The sequence below is a fragment of the Amblyomma americanum genome, chromosome 6, assembly GCF_052857255.1.
Source record: "Amblyomma americanum isolate KBUSLIRL-KWMA chromosome 6, ASM5285725v1, whole genome shotgun sequence".
Taxonomy (NCBI): Eukaryota; Metazoa; Arthropoda; class Arachnida; order Ixodida; family Ixodidae; genus Amblyomma; species Amblyomma americanum.
Window position 1 is genome coordinate 65,429,799 of NC_135502.1, and position 19,662 is coordinate 65,449,460.

General features: G+C 47.4%; 1 protein-coding gene across 1 annotated transcript in view; it reads right to left on the reverse strand.

Annotated features, from left to right (window-relative positions):
• Positions 1-15,424, reverse strand: part of LOC144093610 (venom serine carboxypeptidase-like) — a 31,312-nt gene extending 15,888 nt beyond the window's left edge. Inside the window, exons 1-2 of the mRNA XM_077627170.1 lie at positions 15,239-15,424; positions 149-259 (exon numbers count right to left, since the gene is read on the reverse strand). Coding sequence (XP_077483296.1) covers positions 149-259; positions 15,239-15,312 — 185 coding nt within the window. The 5' untranslated portion in view covers positions 15,313-15,424. The remainder of the gene's footprint in view (positions 1-148; positions 260-15,238) is intronic.
• Between the last annotated feature and the right edge of the window lie 4,238 nt (positions 15,425-19,662).

Consider the following 19,662-nt stretch of genomic DNA (forward strand, 5'->3'; position numbering starts at 1 on the left):
CCAAGACGAAAACGAGCTTTCAGCCCTCTTTCTAACGAGCAGGAGGTCGGAAATCCATCTTAAAACACTACAAAATCTCTAAATACCATAAGTTATAACTTAGAAGAAACACAACAGACACTGAGCAGAAAACACAAAATGCAAACACCTTTGACTCGTGGTCCTGTGACGGTGGGCAGCGCCCGTATTGGTAAGAGGAGCCCCGAGAAAACCAGATAACAGCTGGAACAAACCAGGGCCAGCTGACCGCTCACTGAAACTAGAAAATTAAGCATAGTAAGATTTTGCATTTTTTGTGTGTAAGGAAGGCAGTTATGAAGAAAAGAACACCGCGGCGCAATTTACAAGTTTCCTTATGTAGTGTTTACTGTGCTGCCAGGCTTCCCTTCTATATCTACTAAAAACTGCGGAATGCTGGAGAAAAAAAGCTTTTTTTTTTCAAGCAGGAATCATTATGCGGATAATAAAATACTAATGTCGATTAAAATATTGAGAAATACTCATGACCGACTGCTTCCCTATCTGTGGCCTGGGGGGGGGGGGGGGGTCTTTCTCGCCAAGTTTGCAATAACATCGTAGCTATCAACGGCACAGATATCAAGTCTCATAGGGGAATGTTCATATCTTTTTTTAATCTGTAGTGTTGAAGAATACGGCAATAACAGTACGATTATTTCACCACTGAAAGATAATTCGCTTTATTGTAGAAGAGAAACAACCACATGCCGCCAGTGGGATCCAAACCCACGACCTCCGAATTCCGCGTTAGTGCTCTACCAACTGAGCTATAGCAGCGGCTCTTCAGTCTTCTACATTCGCAGGCATTTACGTTGCATGTAACGTAACGTTTAGCGAGTACAGTCGTCCACACACTAGTCTAGAGCGCTCGAATGGCGCCCTCTGTTGTTCATTTATGACAATTTAGGCTTCATGTCCGACCCAATATAACTTGTAAAGACATGAGTGGAACGCAATCCACGGGAATGCGCATGCGTGGTAAGGCCTTGCTTCGAGCTCTAGGGCACTCGTAAACCTCACAAGGGTACTCACTCGAATGCTCTAAACAGGTATGTTAGATATGGTACGTCCTCTATTACCGTAAGTAACACAGGACGTACGGTCTAATACAACACTGCCGGAACCGAGGCCCTCGTTAAGCTATTCAGCAGATAAGGGAAGAGAAATGGGGGACTCATTTGATGGACAAACTGCAGATACTCTAGAACAGAGGACCTGTTCGAAACGAACAGCGGAGACCGGCTAAGGAGGGAAGAGGCACCCTTCTTAAAGAAAAAATCCGCGAAAATCAAGAAGTAGAGGGCGGATGAGCGTGTGACATTGTTTCAAGGCGAGCATATTGCTATATTCGGTGCCCTTAACACTCTGGTTTTATGAGGGTTTAACGTCCCAAAGCGACTCAGTCTATGAGAGACGCCGTAGTGAAGGGCTCCGGAAATTTAGACCACCTGGAGTTCTTTAACGTGCCCTGACATCGCACAGCACACGGGCCTCTAGAATTTCGCCTCCATCGAAATTCGACCGCCGCGGCCGGGATCGAACCCGCGTCTTTCGGGCCAGCAGCCGAGCGCCATAACCACTCAGCCGCCGCGGCGGCTACCTTAACACTCGAAAAGCGATATGAAGAAGTAGGAAGACTGACAATAGAGGGGACGATAAACTCGTGCTGAAAATGAAAAACAACCACTTCATATAATTAACGAATCCAACTCCTCACCAACGTTAAAAAGTGTGAGAGTAAAAGGCTGGATCAACCTAAAAAACACAGAATAAGTAAAAGTGTACAAATAGCAGTTTCTCAAAACAGATTCGAATACGAATAGTATGGTAAAAGACCAAACCGAGGATGAATCGAATATTGGTGTGATTATTCGATACTCCTGAGAATATTTGTACAACAACTTTTTTTTATTTATACATACTGCGGTCTTTGTTCAAGACCTTAGCAGGGTGGGTATACACTTGCATAAATGCACATACATGAAGCAATACAATATCAGTATATTATTGTAGTTGCTCTTCAAATGATCCTAATGAATTCTACGTGACTGTGTCGTTATTGGTGTTATTCCATTCAAGTATAGTTTGTGGGAAATATGAGTCCTAAAGAAATTATTTATTGAATTTAGGGGCATCACTGTTTTCTCATGTCGCTGTCTTGTTTTATAACCTGTCGAGAAAGTGAAAATACCAGATGTTTTAGTATTCTAGTGTCCTGTCATGAACTGAAAAAAGAACTTCAGCCTACATATGCGATGCCTCTCAGTCATCGACGCGAAGCCACATTGTTGAAGCAATTCAGTGATTCAAACACGACTCTATTTGTTTAAAATAAATCTTGCGCCTTTTCGTTGGATGCGTTCCAGTTTGTTGATATTCGGTGCGGTGAACGGGTTCCATACTATGACGGCATATTCAATCGTTGGATGGATTACGGCTTTGTACGCAAGAGTTCGTACAGTTGGTGTTGCTGGTTTTAAAGATCGTCTAAAAAAAGTTATCTGTGGCAGTGTCAATATTCATTTCAAACAGCGAAACGCCTAACGAAACCGGCGCAAGTCGTGTAATTACAGCTGCAGCTTTTGAAGGACGCAGCACTCATCTCCACAAGAGGACACGCAGCACGAAGTCAGAATATTAGCTCTATCACCTTCACGCCTTACGCACTGCAAATTTTGTTTTTGCTGCAAACCCTGCATGAGCCCAGTCGCGTCAATGAACCTCGGAGGTCAAGGTTCAAAATATGAGCTCTATTACCGCCGCCACACTGATGCACCACGTCACGGTCGCACACGGTGCGTGGTCGAAGTGGGCCCTGTCTTTGAAACAGCTCTAGAAAAAAAAACACGGCATGCACAACTCGAAAACTTCAGAATGGATTCGATTTGTTTCAATTTATTTTTGACAAGCACTCGTTGATTTGCTGAGCGAATAGAGCAGAGGAATATTCAATTCGATATTTGAAAATTTTGTATATTCGCGCATTCCTACAAATAAGCCATTGGGAAGTATTTCGGGGCGAATTTGGCGCTCATTCTCACATTTTCACGCTTATGTCAGAAATAGAAGACCCGGCAACATGCTTCGCAACAATGAAGACTTACCAGGAAACATTGGAGTCTGTAACAGCAGATGGCTGTTTTTAATTACCACGGGATTTCAAAGACTCGTAAGATATGAAAGAAACAGTACACAAATTTTGCACAAACATTCGAACTTTGCAATATAAACCCAAAACATAACTTCAAGCAAGAAAACACAAGTTGAACGGAAAGTAGAATGTCGACATAGAAATAGGTCGAAAGAGAATAAGAGCAATGAAGAAAATATATCAGCAGACTAGGGGAAGTTTCCGACATATATGAAGCACAATACTACAAAGAAACAATAACCTGCTTAACGAAGCTCGAAGAAACGCTGGGACAACGTTTGCTCGAAAGTGCGAAAGGGCCCATTTACTTTACCCTATAACATTGCCAGGAACCAACTAAAGGTCTAGAAAATATTGGAAGCAAAACAAAAAGAGACAAACGAGCGACTTCCACACACTATGGAATCATAAATTGAATACTCGGCTCATTGTACTCAACGAACACAGTTGAAGAAAACAACACAATAGAGGCTAACGAAACGAATGAACCGGACAAATAAAGAAGCGAATAAACTTAATAGGCAACCTCGGAAGCACTCAAGGTATTTCATTCACTGAGGAGGAAATTGATTTTCCAGTGAGCAATCTAGGCACAAATGTCACTGAAGGACCAGATGAGTTGACACGCCCTTCATACAGACAATATCTATATGTCACAAATGCTTTTTCATAACATTATTCAATGCGTGCCTACGTATAAGCACTTTGCCAAGCGAGTAGAGACGTTCTACAGTTTTCTAAGTTCCTAAAGCTTACAGCATAGAAAACAGGTACTGACAAATATACACCAATCGCTATTAACTCTATACTTGGGAAGGTATTGAAGAAACTACTCAAAGATAGACTCTATCATAGATAAATTATTCACATTAACAATCTGTTCCCTAAATACCGATACGGATTCGAACATAATATACAACCAACCACAACACTCAACGAAAAAAAAGATGTACACTCAAAATGAGATAAACTAAGAAACTTAACTATAACAAAAGTTGTTCGATTCCATTAAACCCTGTTGAAAGGAAGACAAACTAAAAGGACTCAACTGCAATAACAACCGGACCCCTCAAGAGGAAAGTGTACAACAGCTGTATCTTACGGGTACTCACCTACGGGGCAGAAACGTGGAGGCTACCGAAAAGGGTTCAGCTTAAGTTAAGGAAAACACAGCGTGCTATGGAAAGAAGAATGACAGATGCAATGTTAAGAGACCTGAAGCGGGCAGAGTGGGTGAGGGAGAAAAGGCAGGTTAATGACATCCTAGTCGAAATCAAGAGGAAGAAGTGGGCTTGGGCAGGGCTTGTAATGCGAATCCAAAATAACCGCTGGTCCTTACTGGTAACGGAGTGGATTCCAAGAGGAGGCAAGCGTAGCAGTGGGCGGCAGAAGGTTAGGTGGGCGGATGAGATTAGGAAGTTTGCGGGAATACGCTGGCCGCAGCGGCACAGGACAGGGTTATGTGGAGAGACATGGGAGAGGCCTTTGCCCTGCAGTGGGTGTAGTCAGGCTGATGATGATGATGATCATCATCATCTAAAGTAATAGGCATGTTCCATATGAGGAACTAACAATTCACATCATAAAATACATTAACACGGGACCCCCCAAGGATCTTAGCTTAGTCCTCTGTACTGGAACATACTTATATCAGAGCTGTTTACATAAAAGTTTCCGAATGAGACACACGCGCTAGCTTGTGCTTGTAACCAAGTGATAACCGTCAAACTTCAATTCAGAATTGATGCTAAACGAAACGTAACTGAACTAGTGACCACAATACAAGAATTGGGTTGCAAAGTAGACCCAGAATATCATTCTTATGTATTAAAATACATAATCACAGGCAACGAGTATGGCAGCTTCCTTTCTATGCTCAATATGAACAACATGAAAGTTGTAGCATATCAGAAACTTAAAATTTTAGGTGTAATTTTTGATACACAACTAACATCTGAAGTGAATTGAAGAGAAGGTCGAGACACTAGCCAACAGGTTAAACAAATTTAAAGGGGCTACCAGAGGCATGTAAGGAGAACACCTAAAAAAAATATGGATTAAGTGAGTTGAAAATTTACCGTGCGGGCCTCACCAGTTTGGTATAGTAATGAAGTATTCATAAAAATTAACTAAATGCAATTCAAGCAATTCCACTTAACAACTAAAGCATGCAGCACAATGGCAAACATTGCACTGCACATTTTAGCCAATGTGCCACCTATACATTTGAAAAAGCTAAAGAAATAGAACTATACCAAATACTAAAAGAGAATAAAAACATAAATTAAAGAAATTAAAATTGCTTGGGAAGAAGTGGCTAACAGACACGACACATAGAAATATCACCCCGCCGAAAAACATAGCTAAAACTATACAGAAGGCGTCAGTAACCAACCAGATTATAAAATATTCAGAGCCAGATCCAAGTTTAAAAATGAAAATGGTGCAGCCTAGGTGGTTTTCGACGCAACAAAGCGAGCTTAAAGGAACAGTAAATTTTTTAAATTTCTCTTTCTTTTTCGTCGGCCTCTTCAAAAATTCCGCTAGTTTCGTGTTGCCATTTTTTTTTTTTACTGCGAGTACAGTTTGCCTTCCCGTTTATCCCCGCGTAGCCTAGAGTGTCACTCAGGTTGCCGAAGCGCATCTCCGTAAGTGCACGTAACTTGTGGGCCTGAAAAGGGTATGACTTGCATAAAGAGACATTCTGGTAGCACCAGTAACGAAAGATCAACCGAACTAGAAAAACTTCAGCTTTAGCAGCCATCATGCCTTGCCAAGATTCACCCTCCCCATCCGAACACCCTTCCCACTTCACGACTTCCTCCCCGCCGCCATCCATTCTTCCTCGGAGCGAAGGCCCTATTTTAACCCCGCCAGTGATGAGCGCTATGCCCAGACGAAGACAGGTCCTGAGGCTTCTTCCTCCCTAGTTCCCTTTTTGAGTCGCAATGCAGCAAGGCATATAAACAGGTCTGCCAAAAAAAATAATCTTTGATAAAAACTCTACTAACAGCGTAGATTTAACAAATTTTTCTGCAAATAATTTGATTTCACTAGCGCTTACAGGCCCGGCAGGTTCTAATTCAATTTATTTAGATTTACCGTTTAAAACAGTATTGTAAATGTGCAAAAAAACAAAGCAATATTTTAGCACTACCTAACGGCATGTAGAATAGCAAGAATACAAGGGAAAGAGCTTAGCCTAAAGCTAGGCCACATCTTCTCAATGAAACCACAAAATGGTCGAAACAACAGACTGAACTTAAACCATAGAGTGGACGTTGAAGACTAGGTAGAAATTTCGTGCCGTTAACCCGATTTTGGGCCCCAATGTAACCTCTGCGGCCGCAAGCCGAGAGATGAGCCGGCTTGCAGGGGCCGAAAACTATGCGGCAATAAATGCTATACATCTTATACAGTAAACAATTCAAATCACGCAACCAAGGCCTTAGGAATACGTTCTTAAGAAGATCCGAAATAGCCCCGGAGAGCATGTTTGGAAACGGTTAGGCCAGCTAGTTATACTACCTATTAATAAACGAAAAACTAAAGTTGACGGCCAAGTTAGGCAGTCACATCATTCTGCAAGAAGTGGAAACTGCATTATGACAACACAGCAGCGTGCAAGAAGTAAGCGAGAAAATTGTTCCGAATTGACGACCTAGGCAGAATCTCTGAACATTTAAGTGGTAAGTCAGCCACCCTCGAACAATAGGAAGAGCAACACCCAGCAGAACTGCAACTGACAAAATCTTCGGCGGCCAAGAAGAACCAACCGGCCAACGCTATTCAAACTGCAAGAGAAGAAATATAGACAAACAAGAGGAAGAAAGGACAGGAAAAAAATAATAAAAATAGATAAATAACTTTATAAAGAACAGTGATTTTCAGGTTCGCTGCTTTCGCTGGGGGGGGGGGGGGGGGGCGCTGGTGGTGCATTCTCAATATTGTCACGTAGTAGTGACGGCAGTCGAAGCAGCGATGAATACGGACGAAAGGGTCTTCTAAAAGAAAACTGTTTATTGGGCTGACTTGCACCCAAAATGGACTGAATCACTCGGCCGCGGCGAAGCGACAAGCGTGCTCGGCGGTCGTCGAACAGAATGCCCGCCGCTGTCGGCCGTGCTCAATTTAAAGCTGATAGCGAACTTTCGAGATAAAGCGTGCAAAGTTACTAGAACATTCCGGAACAACGTAGAATCAGCTCTGCCTGGCTGCGATCAATCGAGATAAATCTAGTCGCGTCTTGCGTCGAAAAGAAAGCGATAAAGCGGTGTGGTGGTAGATTTGAAAAACGAACAAACATTTCAAATATTCGCGGCATTACTCCCCTCACAAAGAAGTCTCGACCCGATGCATTAAAACAAATAATGCGACTAGTAAGAGAAAAAAAAACGGATCTTGCGAAAATAGAGCATGGAAATGCAGCGGCCTTTATCGCGAATATTACGGCTTCAGACGGACTACATGGACAACTTCTGGTCGTACGCGGCATCGCTGGGATGCAGTCATTGCGTCAGGGATGACTTCATAATCCAGTTCACCTAGCCGACGAAGAACCTTGTACGGGCCGAAATAGCGGCGCAAAAGCTTTTCACTCAATCCACGGCGGCGAATGGGCGTCCACACCCAGACTTGGTCTCCTGGCTTGTATTCCGCGTTGCGTCTTCGTAGGTTGTAGCGTCTGGCGTCGGACCGCTGCTGATCTTTGATCCGTAATCGATCAAGCCTTCGAGCTTCTTCTGCGCGTTGAAGTTAGGCGGCAACGTCGACGTTCCCTTCTTCTGTAACGTTGGGCAGCATGGCGTCTAGCGTGGTCGTGGCCTCCCTGCCATGGACGAGTCTAAAAGGCGTCATCTGGGTGGTCTCCTGCACTGCAGTGTTGTAGGCGAAGACGACGTAAGGCAGGATGACATGCCAGGTTTTGTGTTCGGCATCTACATACATGGCGATCATATCGGCGATGGTTTCGTTCAGGCGCTCGGTCAGTCCGTTGGTCTGCGGATGGTATGCAGTTGTCCTCCGGTGGCTGGTTTGGCTGTACCGCAGGATGGCTTGCGTTAGTTCCGCCGTGAATGCCGTTCCTCTGTCCGTGATGACCACATCGGGGGCGCCGTGTCGAAGAAGAATGCACTCCACGAAAAAATTGGCGACTTCTGCTGCTGTTCCGTTCGGTAGTGCTTTCGCCTCGGCGTAGCGGGTAAGGTAGTCGGTCGCTATGATGATCCACTTATTTCCAGATGTTGACGTTGGAAAAGGACCAAGCAAGTCTATGCCAATCTACTGAAAGGGCCTTGAGGGAGGTTCAATGGGGTTCAGAAATCCTGCTAATCGTGTGGGAGGAGTCTTTCGTCGCTTACAATCTCGGCAGGTTTTCACGTAGTGTGCAACATCGGCAGACAGTCTGGGCCTGTAATACTTGTCTTGAATGCGGCGGAGGGTGCGAGTAAACCCGAGATGTCCAGCTGTCGGCTCGTCGTGTGAAGCCTGTAGAACTTCTTCGCGGAGACAAGTAGGTACAACAAGGAGGTAGGCTGTTTTGTTCGCTGTAAAGTTCGTCACAAGGACCTCATTCTGCACACAGAAGGAAGACAGTCCTCGCTTGAATCAAGCGGCGGGGTGAAGAAACCTTGCTTTCCAGGTACTCGATGAGGCCTTTTAGGTCGGGGTCCGAGCGTTGCTGCTGAGCAAATGAGCTTGGGCTGATGGGTCCCAGGAAGGCGTCTTCATCGTCGTCCGCCGGCGGTGCATCTACAGGGGCTCGTGAGAGGCAATCGGCGTCAGAGTGCTTGCGTCCGGACTTGTAAACGACGGTGACGTCAAACTCCTGGAGACGCAGACTCCATCGAGCGAGTCGGCCAGAGGGATCCTTCAAATTGGCAAGCCAGCAGAGCGCGTGGTGGTCGCTGACCACCTTGAACGGCCGTCCGTAGAAGTAGGGGCGGAATTTCGACGTAGCCCAGATGATGGCAAGGCAATCCTTCTCAGTTGTCGAATAGTTAGCCTCAGCCTTGGAAAGGGAACGGCTAGCGTATGCGATGACTTTCTCCAGCCTGTCACTTTTTTGAACGAGGACGGCGCCTTGTCCCATGCTGCTTGCGTCGGTATGAACTTCAGTATCGGCGTTTTCATCAAAATGCGCAAGGATCGGTGGGGACTTTAAACGACGCTGAAGTTCCCTGAATGCTTGTGCTTGCGGCGCTTCCCATTTAAACGGCACGTCTGCCTTCGTCAGTTGGGTCAGGGGCTCGGCGATGCGCCAAAAGTTTTTCACAAATCGTCGGTAATAGGCGCACAGTCCGAGAAATCTGCGCACTGCTTTCTTATCGGCCGGAGGTGGAAACTGTTCAATAGCAGCTGTTTTCTGCGGATCTGGGCGTACTCCTTCTTTGCTAACGATGTGGCCTAGAAACAGCAGCTCTTCGTAGGCAAAGTGGCATTTCTCTGCTTTCAAGGTTAGGCCAGACGACTTGATTGCGTCTAGTACTGTTGGAAGTCTTTTGAGGTGCTCTTCAAAGTTCGAGGCGATGACAACGACGTCATCTAAATATACCAGACAAATTTGCCACTTCAGGCCTGCCAGCACTCTATCCATTACTCGCTGAAACGTCGCTGGTGCGGAACAGAGACCAAATGGCATCACCTTGAACTCAAACAGCCCATCAGGAGTTATGAATGCTTTCTTCTCGCAATCTCTTTCGTCGACCTCAATTTGCCAGTAGCCGCTCTTGAGGTCCATCGATCAGAAATATTTAGCGTTGCAGAGACGGTCCAGTGTGTCGTCGATGCGGGGGAGGGAGTAGACGTCCTTCTTTGTTATGTTGTTCAAGCGGCGGTAATCCACGCAGAATCGAAGTGCGCCGTCTTTCTTTCTCACTAGAACAACCGGTGCCGCCCATGGGCTGTTTGAAGGCTGGATGACGTCGCCGCGAAGCATTTCTTCGACTTGGTCCCGGATGGCTTGTCGTTCTCGCGGTGACACACGGTAGGGGCTTTGACGGAGAGGTCGGACGTGTTGATCCGTTATAATGCGATGCTTGGCAATTGGCGTCTGTCGCACCTTCGGCGATGTCGAAAAGCACTCACTGTAGTTTTGAAGCAGATTGCGGATCTGGTCTTGTCTGTTCCGGGGCAGGGCTGGGTTGATGTCGAAAGTGGGCGAGTTCTCTTGGTCAGGCGAATCTTCTGCGGAGGGGTCGGAGAGGGCGAAGGAGTCTCGTACGTCACATATTTCGTCGAAGAAAGCAATCGTCGTTCCTCTGTTAATGTGCCGGCATTCTTCGCTGAAGTTAGCAGTACTTCGGCCTGGCCATTGTGGAAATGTACGATGCCTCTTGCGATGCTGATTCCTCGGTCTAGAAGCAACTGCATGTTCCCCTCGATGATGGTTTCAGCGTTAATGGCTTTCGTGGCGCCTACGGTCACGGTAACGCTTGATCGGGGTGGGACGCTCACTTCTTCCTCCAGGACACTCTGGGCAACGTGATTTTCCCCAGTTTTCATCGAAGCGATGGCTTTGTCCGTCGAAAGCGTGATCTGCTTGGATTTGGATCGGAGGTCGATGATCGCCTGATGCTCATTAAAGAAATCCATACCCAAGGTCACTTCGCGGAAGCACTGCGGTAGCACAACAAAGGTGGCAGGATAGGTATGTCCTTTGACAGTCTCTCGCGCTGTGCATCGTCCTGATGGCGTAATGAGGTGGCCCCCCGGGGTGCGAATTTGTGGGCCGTCCCAAGCCGTTGTGACTTTTCTCAGCTGCGCAGCGAATGTTCCATTCAAATTCGAGTAATCGGCTCCTGTGTCGACTAGAGCGGTAACTTTCCGGCCGTCGATAGTCACTTCTAAGTCGGAGGTCCTGGCTCTTGCAATGCATGTCGCTCTAGGCGTCGGGTCACGGCTTCGTCGCGTATGCGAGTCGAGGGAGGGGCGTGTGGTCGAAGCTCTTCTGGGTGGCGGCGTCGTTTTCAAGGCAGCCTGCGTCGTGGTCGGGGTTCTCATTGTGTGCGGCGTTGGTGCAGCGAGTGCCGGTTCTTCATGCGGCGTCGCGGGTGCAGCGTCTTCATGGGGCGTGGTCGGTGGAGGATCTTCGGCGTTTGGCTCTTGAGCAACCTCACCTCCAGAGGTTGCTGCCTTTAGTTTCCCATACGGGGGCTGGGAGACCTTCCTCGTACCGCGGCTGCGTAGCCGCTGCGTGGCGACGCAAAGCGCGAGGTTGACGGCGATGGTGAGCGCGAAAAGTGGTTCGGCGTGTACTCTTCTCGACGCAGGTAGTCGTCGATTTCCTGCGGACGTTGTCCGAAGCGTGGTCGTGGGGCGTTAACGGCAAGTCCTCGAAGACCTATACGTCGGTACGGGCAGTGACGAAGAATATGGCCGGCCTCACCGCAATGGAAGCACAACGGCCGGTTGTCGGAAGTCCTCCAGGCGTCTCATTTCCTGGGGCTAGAGCGTCGGTCATAGGCTGGGCGGGCGGGGGCTGGGAGGCGGCGTTGTGGAACAAGTGGCTCATCTCGGGGAGGACGTGGGGGTTGTCGTTGGGGCTGAGCAGTCCTTACTGCAGCGGCGTAGGTCATGGCCTGGGGTTCTGTGGCCATCGGCGTGCCAAGTGCCTGTTGCACTTCTTCCCGTACCACGTCCATCAAAGTCGCTGCTTGTGGCTGTGGGGAGGATGGCAGTAATCGACGTAGCTCCTCTTGGGCGATTTCGCGGATAAGTTCCCGCAAGCTGTCGCTGGTGGTGGCCGGCGTGTCCGAACGGATTGCACAGGCAGAGGAAGGGCGGTTGTACTGCCGAGCTCGTACGTCGAGGGTCTTCTCAATCGTGCAGGCTTCTTGCATGAATTCCTCTACTGTTTTTGGCGGCTGGCGGACGAGGCTGCCAAAGAGATGTTCTTTTACGCTGCGCATTAAAAACTGAACTTTCTTTTCCTCGGTCACCCCGGGGTCGGCGCGGCGAAATAGGCGCTTCATCTCCTCGACGTAACCGCGGACGGGCTCATTCGGAAGCTGGATCCTGGACTCGAGGAGTCGTTCGGCTCTTTCTTTCCTCACGACACTGGTGAATACCTTCAATAGTTCTCTCTTGAATAGCTCCCATGTCGTAAGGGACGACTCGTAGTTTTCGTACCACGTGCGTGCGGAGCCATCCAATGAGAAGAACACGTGTCCAATTTTTGCCGCATCATCCCACTTTTTGAATGACGCCACGCGCTCAAATTGATCCAACCATTCTTCAGGGTCTTCGCCTAGGGATCCACTGAAAGTTGGCGGCACCCGCGGCTGCTGTAGTATGATCGGTGTCGACATCTTCGGCGAGATTGCGGAGCTCGTAGCAGCGTCTTTTCGCTGTCTGGTGCGGTCCGGCAGTTTCCCGAACTCAGGCTCTTCTCCCTGGAGACGTCGGCTGGCTCGCTGAGATGCTGGCTCGTCCTCGGGTGCGAAGCGCTGAGGGCTGGCTTCACGACTTGAAGGGGGCGTCCGGAACATGGAAGGCTAACCAGCACCTCCACCAGATGTCACGTAGTGGTGACGGCAGTCGAAGCAGCGATGAAGACGAACGAAAGGGTCTTCTAAAATAAAACTGTTTATTGGGCTGACTTGCATCCAAAATGGACTGAATCACTCGGCGGCGGTGAAGCGACAAGCGTGCTCGGTGGTCGTCGAACAGAATGCCCGCCGCTGTGTGGCCGTGCTCAATTTAAAGCTGATAGCGAACTTTCGAGATAAAGCGTGCAAAGTTACTAGAACATTCCGGAACAACGTAGAATCAGCTCTGCCTGGCTGCGATCAATCGAGATAAATCTAGTCGCGTCTTGCGTCGAAAAGAAAGCGATAAAGCGGTGTGGTGGTAGATTTGAAAAACGAACAAATATTGCAAATATTCGCAGCAATATCGTGTTATATTTCATTCACCTTGCCAACTTACCCCGTCTCCTTTACTTTTATATTGTATTTCTTTTACAGCTAAAAACAGCTTTTTTCACTATCATATACTTTTAAATATTTTATAAATGGGTCCTTACATCCGCCACTCGTCTGCTGAGCCGGAGTACCCGGGTTCAAACCGGGCCGCGGCAGCCGCGTTTCGATGGAGGTGAAAGTCAAAGGTGCCCGTGTGCTGTGCGATGTGAGTGCACATTAAAGATCCCCAAGTGGACGAAATTATCACCGGAGACCTCCACTACTGCACCCCTTTTTTTCCTTTTTTTTTCACTCCCTCCTTTATCTCTTCTCTTATGGCGCGGTTCGGGTGTCCACCGAGATATGTGATACAGCTACTGAATCATTTCCTTTCCTCAAAAGAAAACAATTTTCTTTTCATCTCGTTTCCTTATATTCAAACCGTGATGCAGCGTTCCAGTGGAAGGCCCAGGCTTATCTCTTTATCATCCATCTGACTGTCTGTCTCTGCGTTTTTGCCCTTCGTGGGACTGAGAGAAACGCTCCGAGCGCATCATGGACATTGCAGTCGAATCCCAAACCGATGAGTACGGGCTACTGCTGGAATTGTGCGGAGTTTAGATTGAAAGGGCTTTTTTATTACGCTTTGTGATGCTTACGAGACCAAACATCAAATCGGATAGACAAACACTCAAAACGTAATTGCAGTACTCAATGACGCGTTAGAATAGCGAAGTTCTTTTGAGTAATTTCTGTGAATGCTTGAAGTTTTGTTTTAATCTGAGCGTATTTATGCAAATTGAAGTATTAAATTAGCTTTCACATTTGTATTTTGGCGAAGCAGGCGCTGCGCTTCTGCGCCGGCTTCGCGCTTACGATTACGATTAATGAGTATCGTAAAGATTCGAAGAGTTTCGCGGTGATCTCCAGGTGTCCACTCGCTATAGGGATGCTACCGCAACTTCTTTTCTAACTACTTATAACGTCTACAAAGGCGCACATAGAGCGTCCGAGATGTGTTTTGGATCACCTGGCGGCAACAAAGATAGTGACCCGACAGTAACAAAGGTAGCACGAGAAGCGCGCAAGCGGCGGTCATGTGATCTGATACACCACCACCAACGCTCAGCAGGCAAACGGAGCATAAACAGCTTCGCTCTAAATGTCTGAGTTCGAATTAACGAGATTCCCTTCTACAGTGAAACGCCACTTCAGCAACTTCAAGAGACCTTAGGGAATGTCATTAAGAGAAAGTTCGTTGATTTAAAATAAAAACTCAGGCCTTCATTTTGATTAACAGAAGAAAATTTCAAAACATTCGAATGATTTGTCGAGGCATATGTTTCACAATGCTGAAAACTCCGCACCTATATTGTGTGCTTGGCACGGTGGATAAGATGCAGCTGTCTTCTGGAATTTCACATTCGCCATAGCTACTTATAAGCTGGGCAAAATCCCCTATGCTTCCAGGTCATAATTGTTTTGTTGCAATTGACTAATGGGCGAGAAGGGCTTTCAAATTGTGTATACGCGTTAGCATCTGGCTGTGGGAATTTTTGCATTATTTTTTTTTTAGAATTAGTTTCTATTGCTTCTCGTCAGAATCAGAGTGGGCGTTTGCACTAGGCATTACGTTAGCCTGCTGCTAAACCTAAAAGCCAGCTGGCTAGCCATCCCAAACTCCAGCAAATATAGGTTCTTGAAGCTCTGGAAGTAGGAGTACGGCGCTGCAAATTTTCACAAACTGCAAACCTTTTGAGTTGGATGTAGCTTCACGAACGTAAACCGCTGCATGTTAGCCGATAGCATGCATACTGACCGGAAACACCGCATTCATGATTTCGACGTTCGCATAATTGAAAGATGCAGAGTGCTGAAATTTGCAAAGCTGAAACACATTCGCTTTGAATGGTGGGGCGTTAGCGATGAATTTTAAATTCTCAATGGAACATAAAAAATAGTTCCGTTCCAATGATGTTCATCGAAATGGTATTTTCGTGCATAGGTGTTTAAGGTATTAAATTCATTCTTCCGCTGGAAAAAAGTACTTAGAACCCTGTAGAGGATTTATGGCATTTAAATATGAAAAACTGCTTTCGGTACGAATGACCAACTCGGATGTTTTTAAATTTCAAAAATGAATTTGGCTCGTGCTGAGATTGCTTACCCGTCGGAAGCCAGCACCCTATGTTCAAAAATTGGGCCTGTAGAAACAATAAGAACCACTGCTACCACATTCATGCCGGCACGGAACTCGGGAATCTGGATCCCGGTGGCGTCCACTTGCAGGTCTTGACACCCCTGGAAGCGCAGGGCGGATACAGCACAGCTACGTGGCCGTGCTTATTATAGAGGACTGGCCTCTGGTACCGGGCCTGCAATCGGATATGTTTATTCTCCTTGTTTCGCTGCGTATATGATAAAGACCACACACCTGTCAGACTTTGCAGAAATCAGTGGCGGCCACGTGCCACCTGCTTGTCAAAAGTGGAACGCTGGGAATGCAGTTCCGGACAACAACGTTCATCCTTTCAGGTCCCGGTTTCTGCACGCATTCCAGCGCACAAGGCTATTCAGCACGTTTAGGATTTTTGTAGTTGTATTAGATCAGGGACGATCAGATTGAGCGAAGACATCCGCCTGCCCAAGGAACAACAAAAAAAGTTAGACGAGGCAACCAGAACAGCGACGCATAAATAAAACGGTGGTCACTCTCTTTCCATTCGTGTACGCTGCAAGTCCCTCTTCATGTACTGCATGTCGACGTACTCCATGTCCATGTACTCTGCATGCCCGTCCATGTACAGCCTTTCACGGGAGATTAGAGCCCAGGGGGTTTTCTTCTGAGGCGTGTAGTGGGGCTTCTGCAGCATTCGTGAAACTCCTACACATTGGAGGGGGCTGGACCAAAACTCTTCCTATTGTCAGGAGATTTTGATCACTAAGGATGCAGTACAGCCACATGATATGACTCGAAGCAAACACTCATAGCTCTAAACTACTTCTGACAAAGGGTCTACATCAGGCGCACAGAATAGGCCGGTGCTCTCATGTAGTACACAACTGCGAAAAAAAAATGGCTGTGGTTTCACTCTGGTTAAACCTGGAGTGACGCGATAGCTAGAGCTGGCAGAGTGGAACTCGTATAGTTGAACCGAAAAGTCAGTCTTTCGCCGCTCCGTATGGCTGGGCGTTCCTTCTTTATCTTCGTCCCTGAACGTGGATTCACTCCCTCTCCCTCCCTCTCTCTCCACTCCCCCCCCCCCCCCCCCCGCGCGCCGCCGGCAGCGGGTCCGCACCACGTGATCACCACGTGGCCAGCCACGGCGCCGCCACGGAGCTCAAGGGCGGCCACGCAGTTCAAGGGGTGCCACGCTGAAGGCTCGAAATACTAGCGTAATGTAGCTATCGCAACAATACCACACAGAAGCTGCAGCGCTCTGTACAAGAAGTGTGTATAGGCAGTGTTTCGGGAAGAATCACGAATTATTTTCGCATTTTGCCTCCATCGCAATGCGGCCACCACAACAGGGATTCAATCCTGTGAACCTTGGGCCTTTGCGCGTCAGAACAGGATGCTGATAAGGAAGCCTTCGCTGAAATGTGGCGTAGCAGTACAGTTAGCTGGCGGAGGTGGTAACGATTGATGGTGGCAAATAGCGCAGAGGACGAAATACTAGGGAAAAGGAGTGTACAGAATTTGTCAAGCTCAAGCAGATTTGTCCGGAAATTCAAAGAAAAGAAAGAAAATGTGAAGGCAACAAAATAATGCGGCACCGAGCAAAGCATTAGGTTCGTTAAGTGCACCACAGAAGTCGTGTCCCGTCTTCCCCTGTCATGCGGAGCCCTATACATGGGTCAAACTGGGCGATGCTTAAACGCGCTCCTGTGAAAGCCCAAGAACTACGTATCTGACGGGCAATAAACATTCATATCTTGTGGCTCTTTGTCAAAGATGCGAAAACAAGCGAATTGCATTTTGCTATCGCACACATATACTCTATACCCAGAGGGATGAGACCACTCGAGATAGATAGTTTCCAGGAAGAAAGAAAAGGAAAGTGCACAGGCCTGCTCACTGGCTCAAGACGAGCCACAATCGCTACCACGTGCAGATAGTAGGAGAGTTGAAAGATGGGATAGAAAGACAGGATAGTAAAGACGCGCTAAAGACAAGGCCGATCCCGGAGGTAGTACAATACCGGGCCAACCGGTGGCGGGAGTGAAGCATCCTTCAAACTCTCCGCCAGATTTCCAAAAATAAGTCCAATTGGACCCGTAACAGATATAGACCATTCGAGAAGTGACTGAAGCAGTCCATACTGCAAACGAACAACATAACTGCGCTAATAAATCCTGCATGGGTTTGTCAGAAAAACGCCTCGCTTTTCTGGATGCTGCTCGATGGTCCCGTCCATGTTTTCTCTCTTTTTTGGTTACTTTAGATCACTTGGCATGCTTTGTATATTCGGTTCGTCATTTCCTTTTTTTCCTATTTAAACGCAAGGTTCCGGAAATATAACCTTAGTCGAGAGTAAGCGCTCGCCTTGTGCGCTTTTTTTTCCGGTGTTTCGTCCTCTGCGCTCCTTCTATGAAATATTTCGACGGGACTACTTTGCAGACGTTATTCTAAAGGCCCACTACCATTATTACTAACGCAGTTCTTCTACTCAAGGTTAAAAAAAATTATAGATTGCTGTAGATGCCACGTTAGAATTTCCTTCATTACAATAGGCAAGCTTATTGATTTTTTTTTTATTTTAGGGGGAAGCGGATGGTGCAGTAGCATACACAGACAAAAACTGAACAATTTCAGTGTCTGTGCGGGCTCATGCTCTGAGCAGCAAAATAGGAGAACAAGGAAAATTACAAATGGGACGGCGGATGGCAGTGTCCCAGACGAGAGAAACGCCATAGCGTTCCATTAAGCACTGAAAAGAGGATGAAGGGCGGGGATGAATTTGACTTGCGGAGAGCCGTCAGAAGCCGAAATCAAACGCCTGAAGCGCCGGAGCAGCTCAGTGCAGAGAACTACTTCAAGGTCGTGCACCAACATAAATTTCTTGTGGAGCAGCATTTTAACCCCCTCAGGTAGACAAGAAAATGAGCGACCGGTAAATACAAACAACGACAGGTTTCGTTCATTACGAGCGTCAAAACAGCAGCAAAAAATCGAATAAGCTTGGCAATTTGTATTAACAGGAAAAAGTTATGGGTTGGGACACATGTGTCTCTATTTACATTAAGGGAGCGAACTCTTTGCAGCCATAGCCTCTGCTTTCTTTTTTTTTTCGCTACGAAAGTGTGCAGAAAACCGTTTATTCTCGCCGTAAAGCCCAAGTGCACTCCACGAACTTTGTAATATTTGAACGCATGGGTTTTCAGCCTACAACTTCGTCCAGTTTTTTTGCGCAACGCTTGCGATAGTCACTATGATGATGTGAATAGGGCACTAGTGCGGGCGGTGAAAATGGGAGCGAGGAAAAAGAGAGAGGAGGAGGAGGGGAAAAGAGTGGCGATCTACGTTGTCACCTGCCCCAACTGAACTTCTACCTCCCCAGATCTGGTCTGGCAGTCTCCCCATTGTGCCCACTTTGCGCTGAACCCGAACCATTATATCACTTCTTGTTGTCCTCCCGCCACTTCTCAGTGCGAAGGCGCATACGTGAACGCCCGTTACGACAGATCGGTCCAAGTTCGTCTGCTGGGGTTGTTCTCTCTCTTGGTGCTCCTACCCTTGGCCACAGCCACTGGAAAGTGCTCTCCATCATTCAAAGTTTCCTTTTAGAGACGAAACGACTGCCATCCTCAGATCTTTCTAAATTCCATCTTTTGGCTGCTAGTGTCCATATTTAATCTGTAATCAAAGCATCCTAAACACTGCACGTGTAGCCCCGTTCCCATTTCCAGTCACCAATCTTAAGCCCCAACTCCAACGCCACTTCGTTAGCGTACGCGCTCAGCGTCGGCGCTCTTAGCGCCGCAAAACGACGGGCAACCAAAGCAGTACGCATCTCCATGGCACTAGGCGCTGGCGTACATTGCTAGCGCTTGTGCCGACGCTGCTGTGTTGTTGCCAGACCTTACAGGCAGATGCTGGCCGAAACACTCTGACTGCCACTCAAAGCTTTCAGCTTTTGAAAGCGTTACAACATGTAGTTAGGCAGTAAGCTGAATTGCCGTTTACCAGGTCAAGCTTTTTTACAAATATACATGCAACTGCCGCAGTTTTGGTTACAGATATACATGCAACTGCCGCAGTTATGCTTGGTAGGCTTGGCAAAACCTCCGCTGCCACTTCTAGCCACAAAGCTGCCTTTATAAGCTTGTTTTTGTGGATTCTATGGCCCGCCTGCCAGGGCGGCGGCCGCCTTGCCACTGCGGCGATCAAACTTTCGTTCATTATTTTGTTTGGCGACATGGCGCGAACAGCCTCGGCACCACACCAAAATGTAAACAGAAAGCGAAAAGCGCGCGAAAAGCCGCACCGGATTTCACGTGAGCCGCGTCCTCTCATTGGTGTATGTCTGCCTGAAGTACGCCAATAAGAGACGTGACAATGAGCAGCTTCCGGCGCTAGCGCGAACGCTG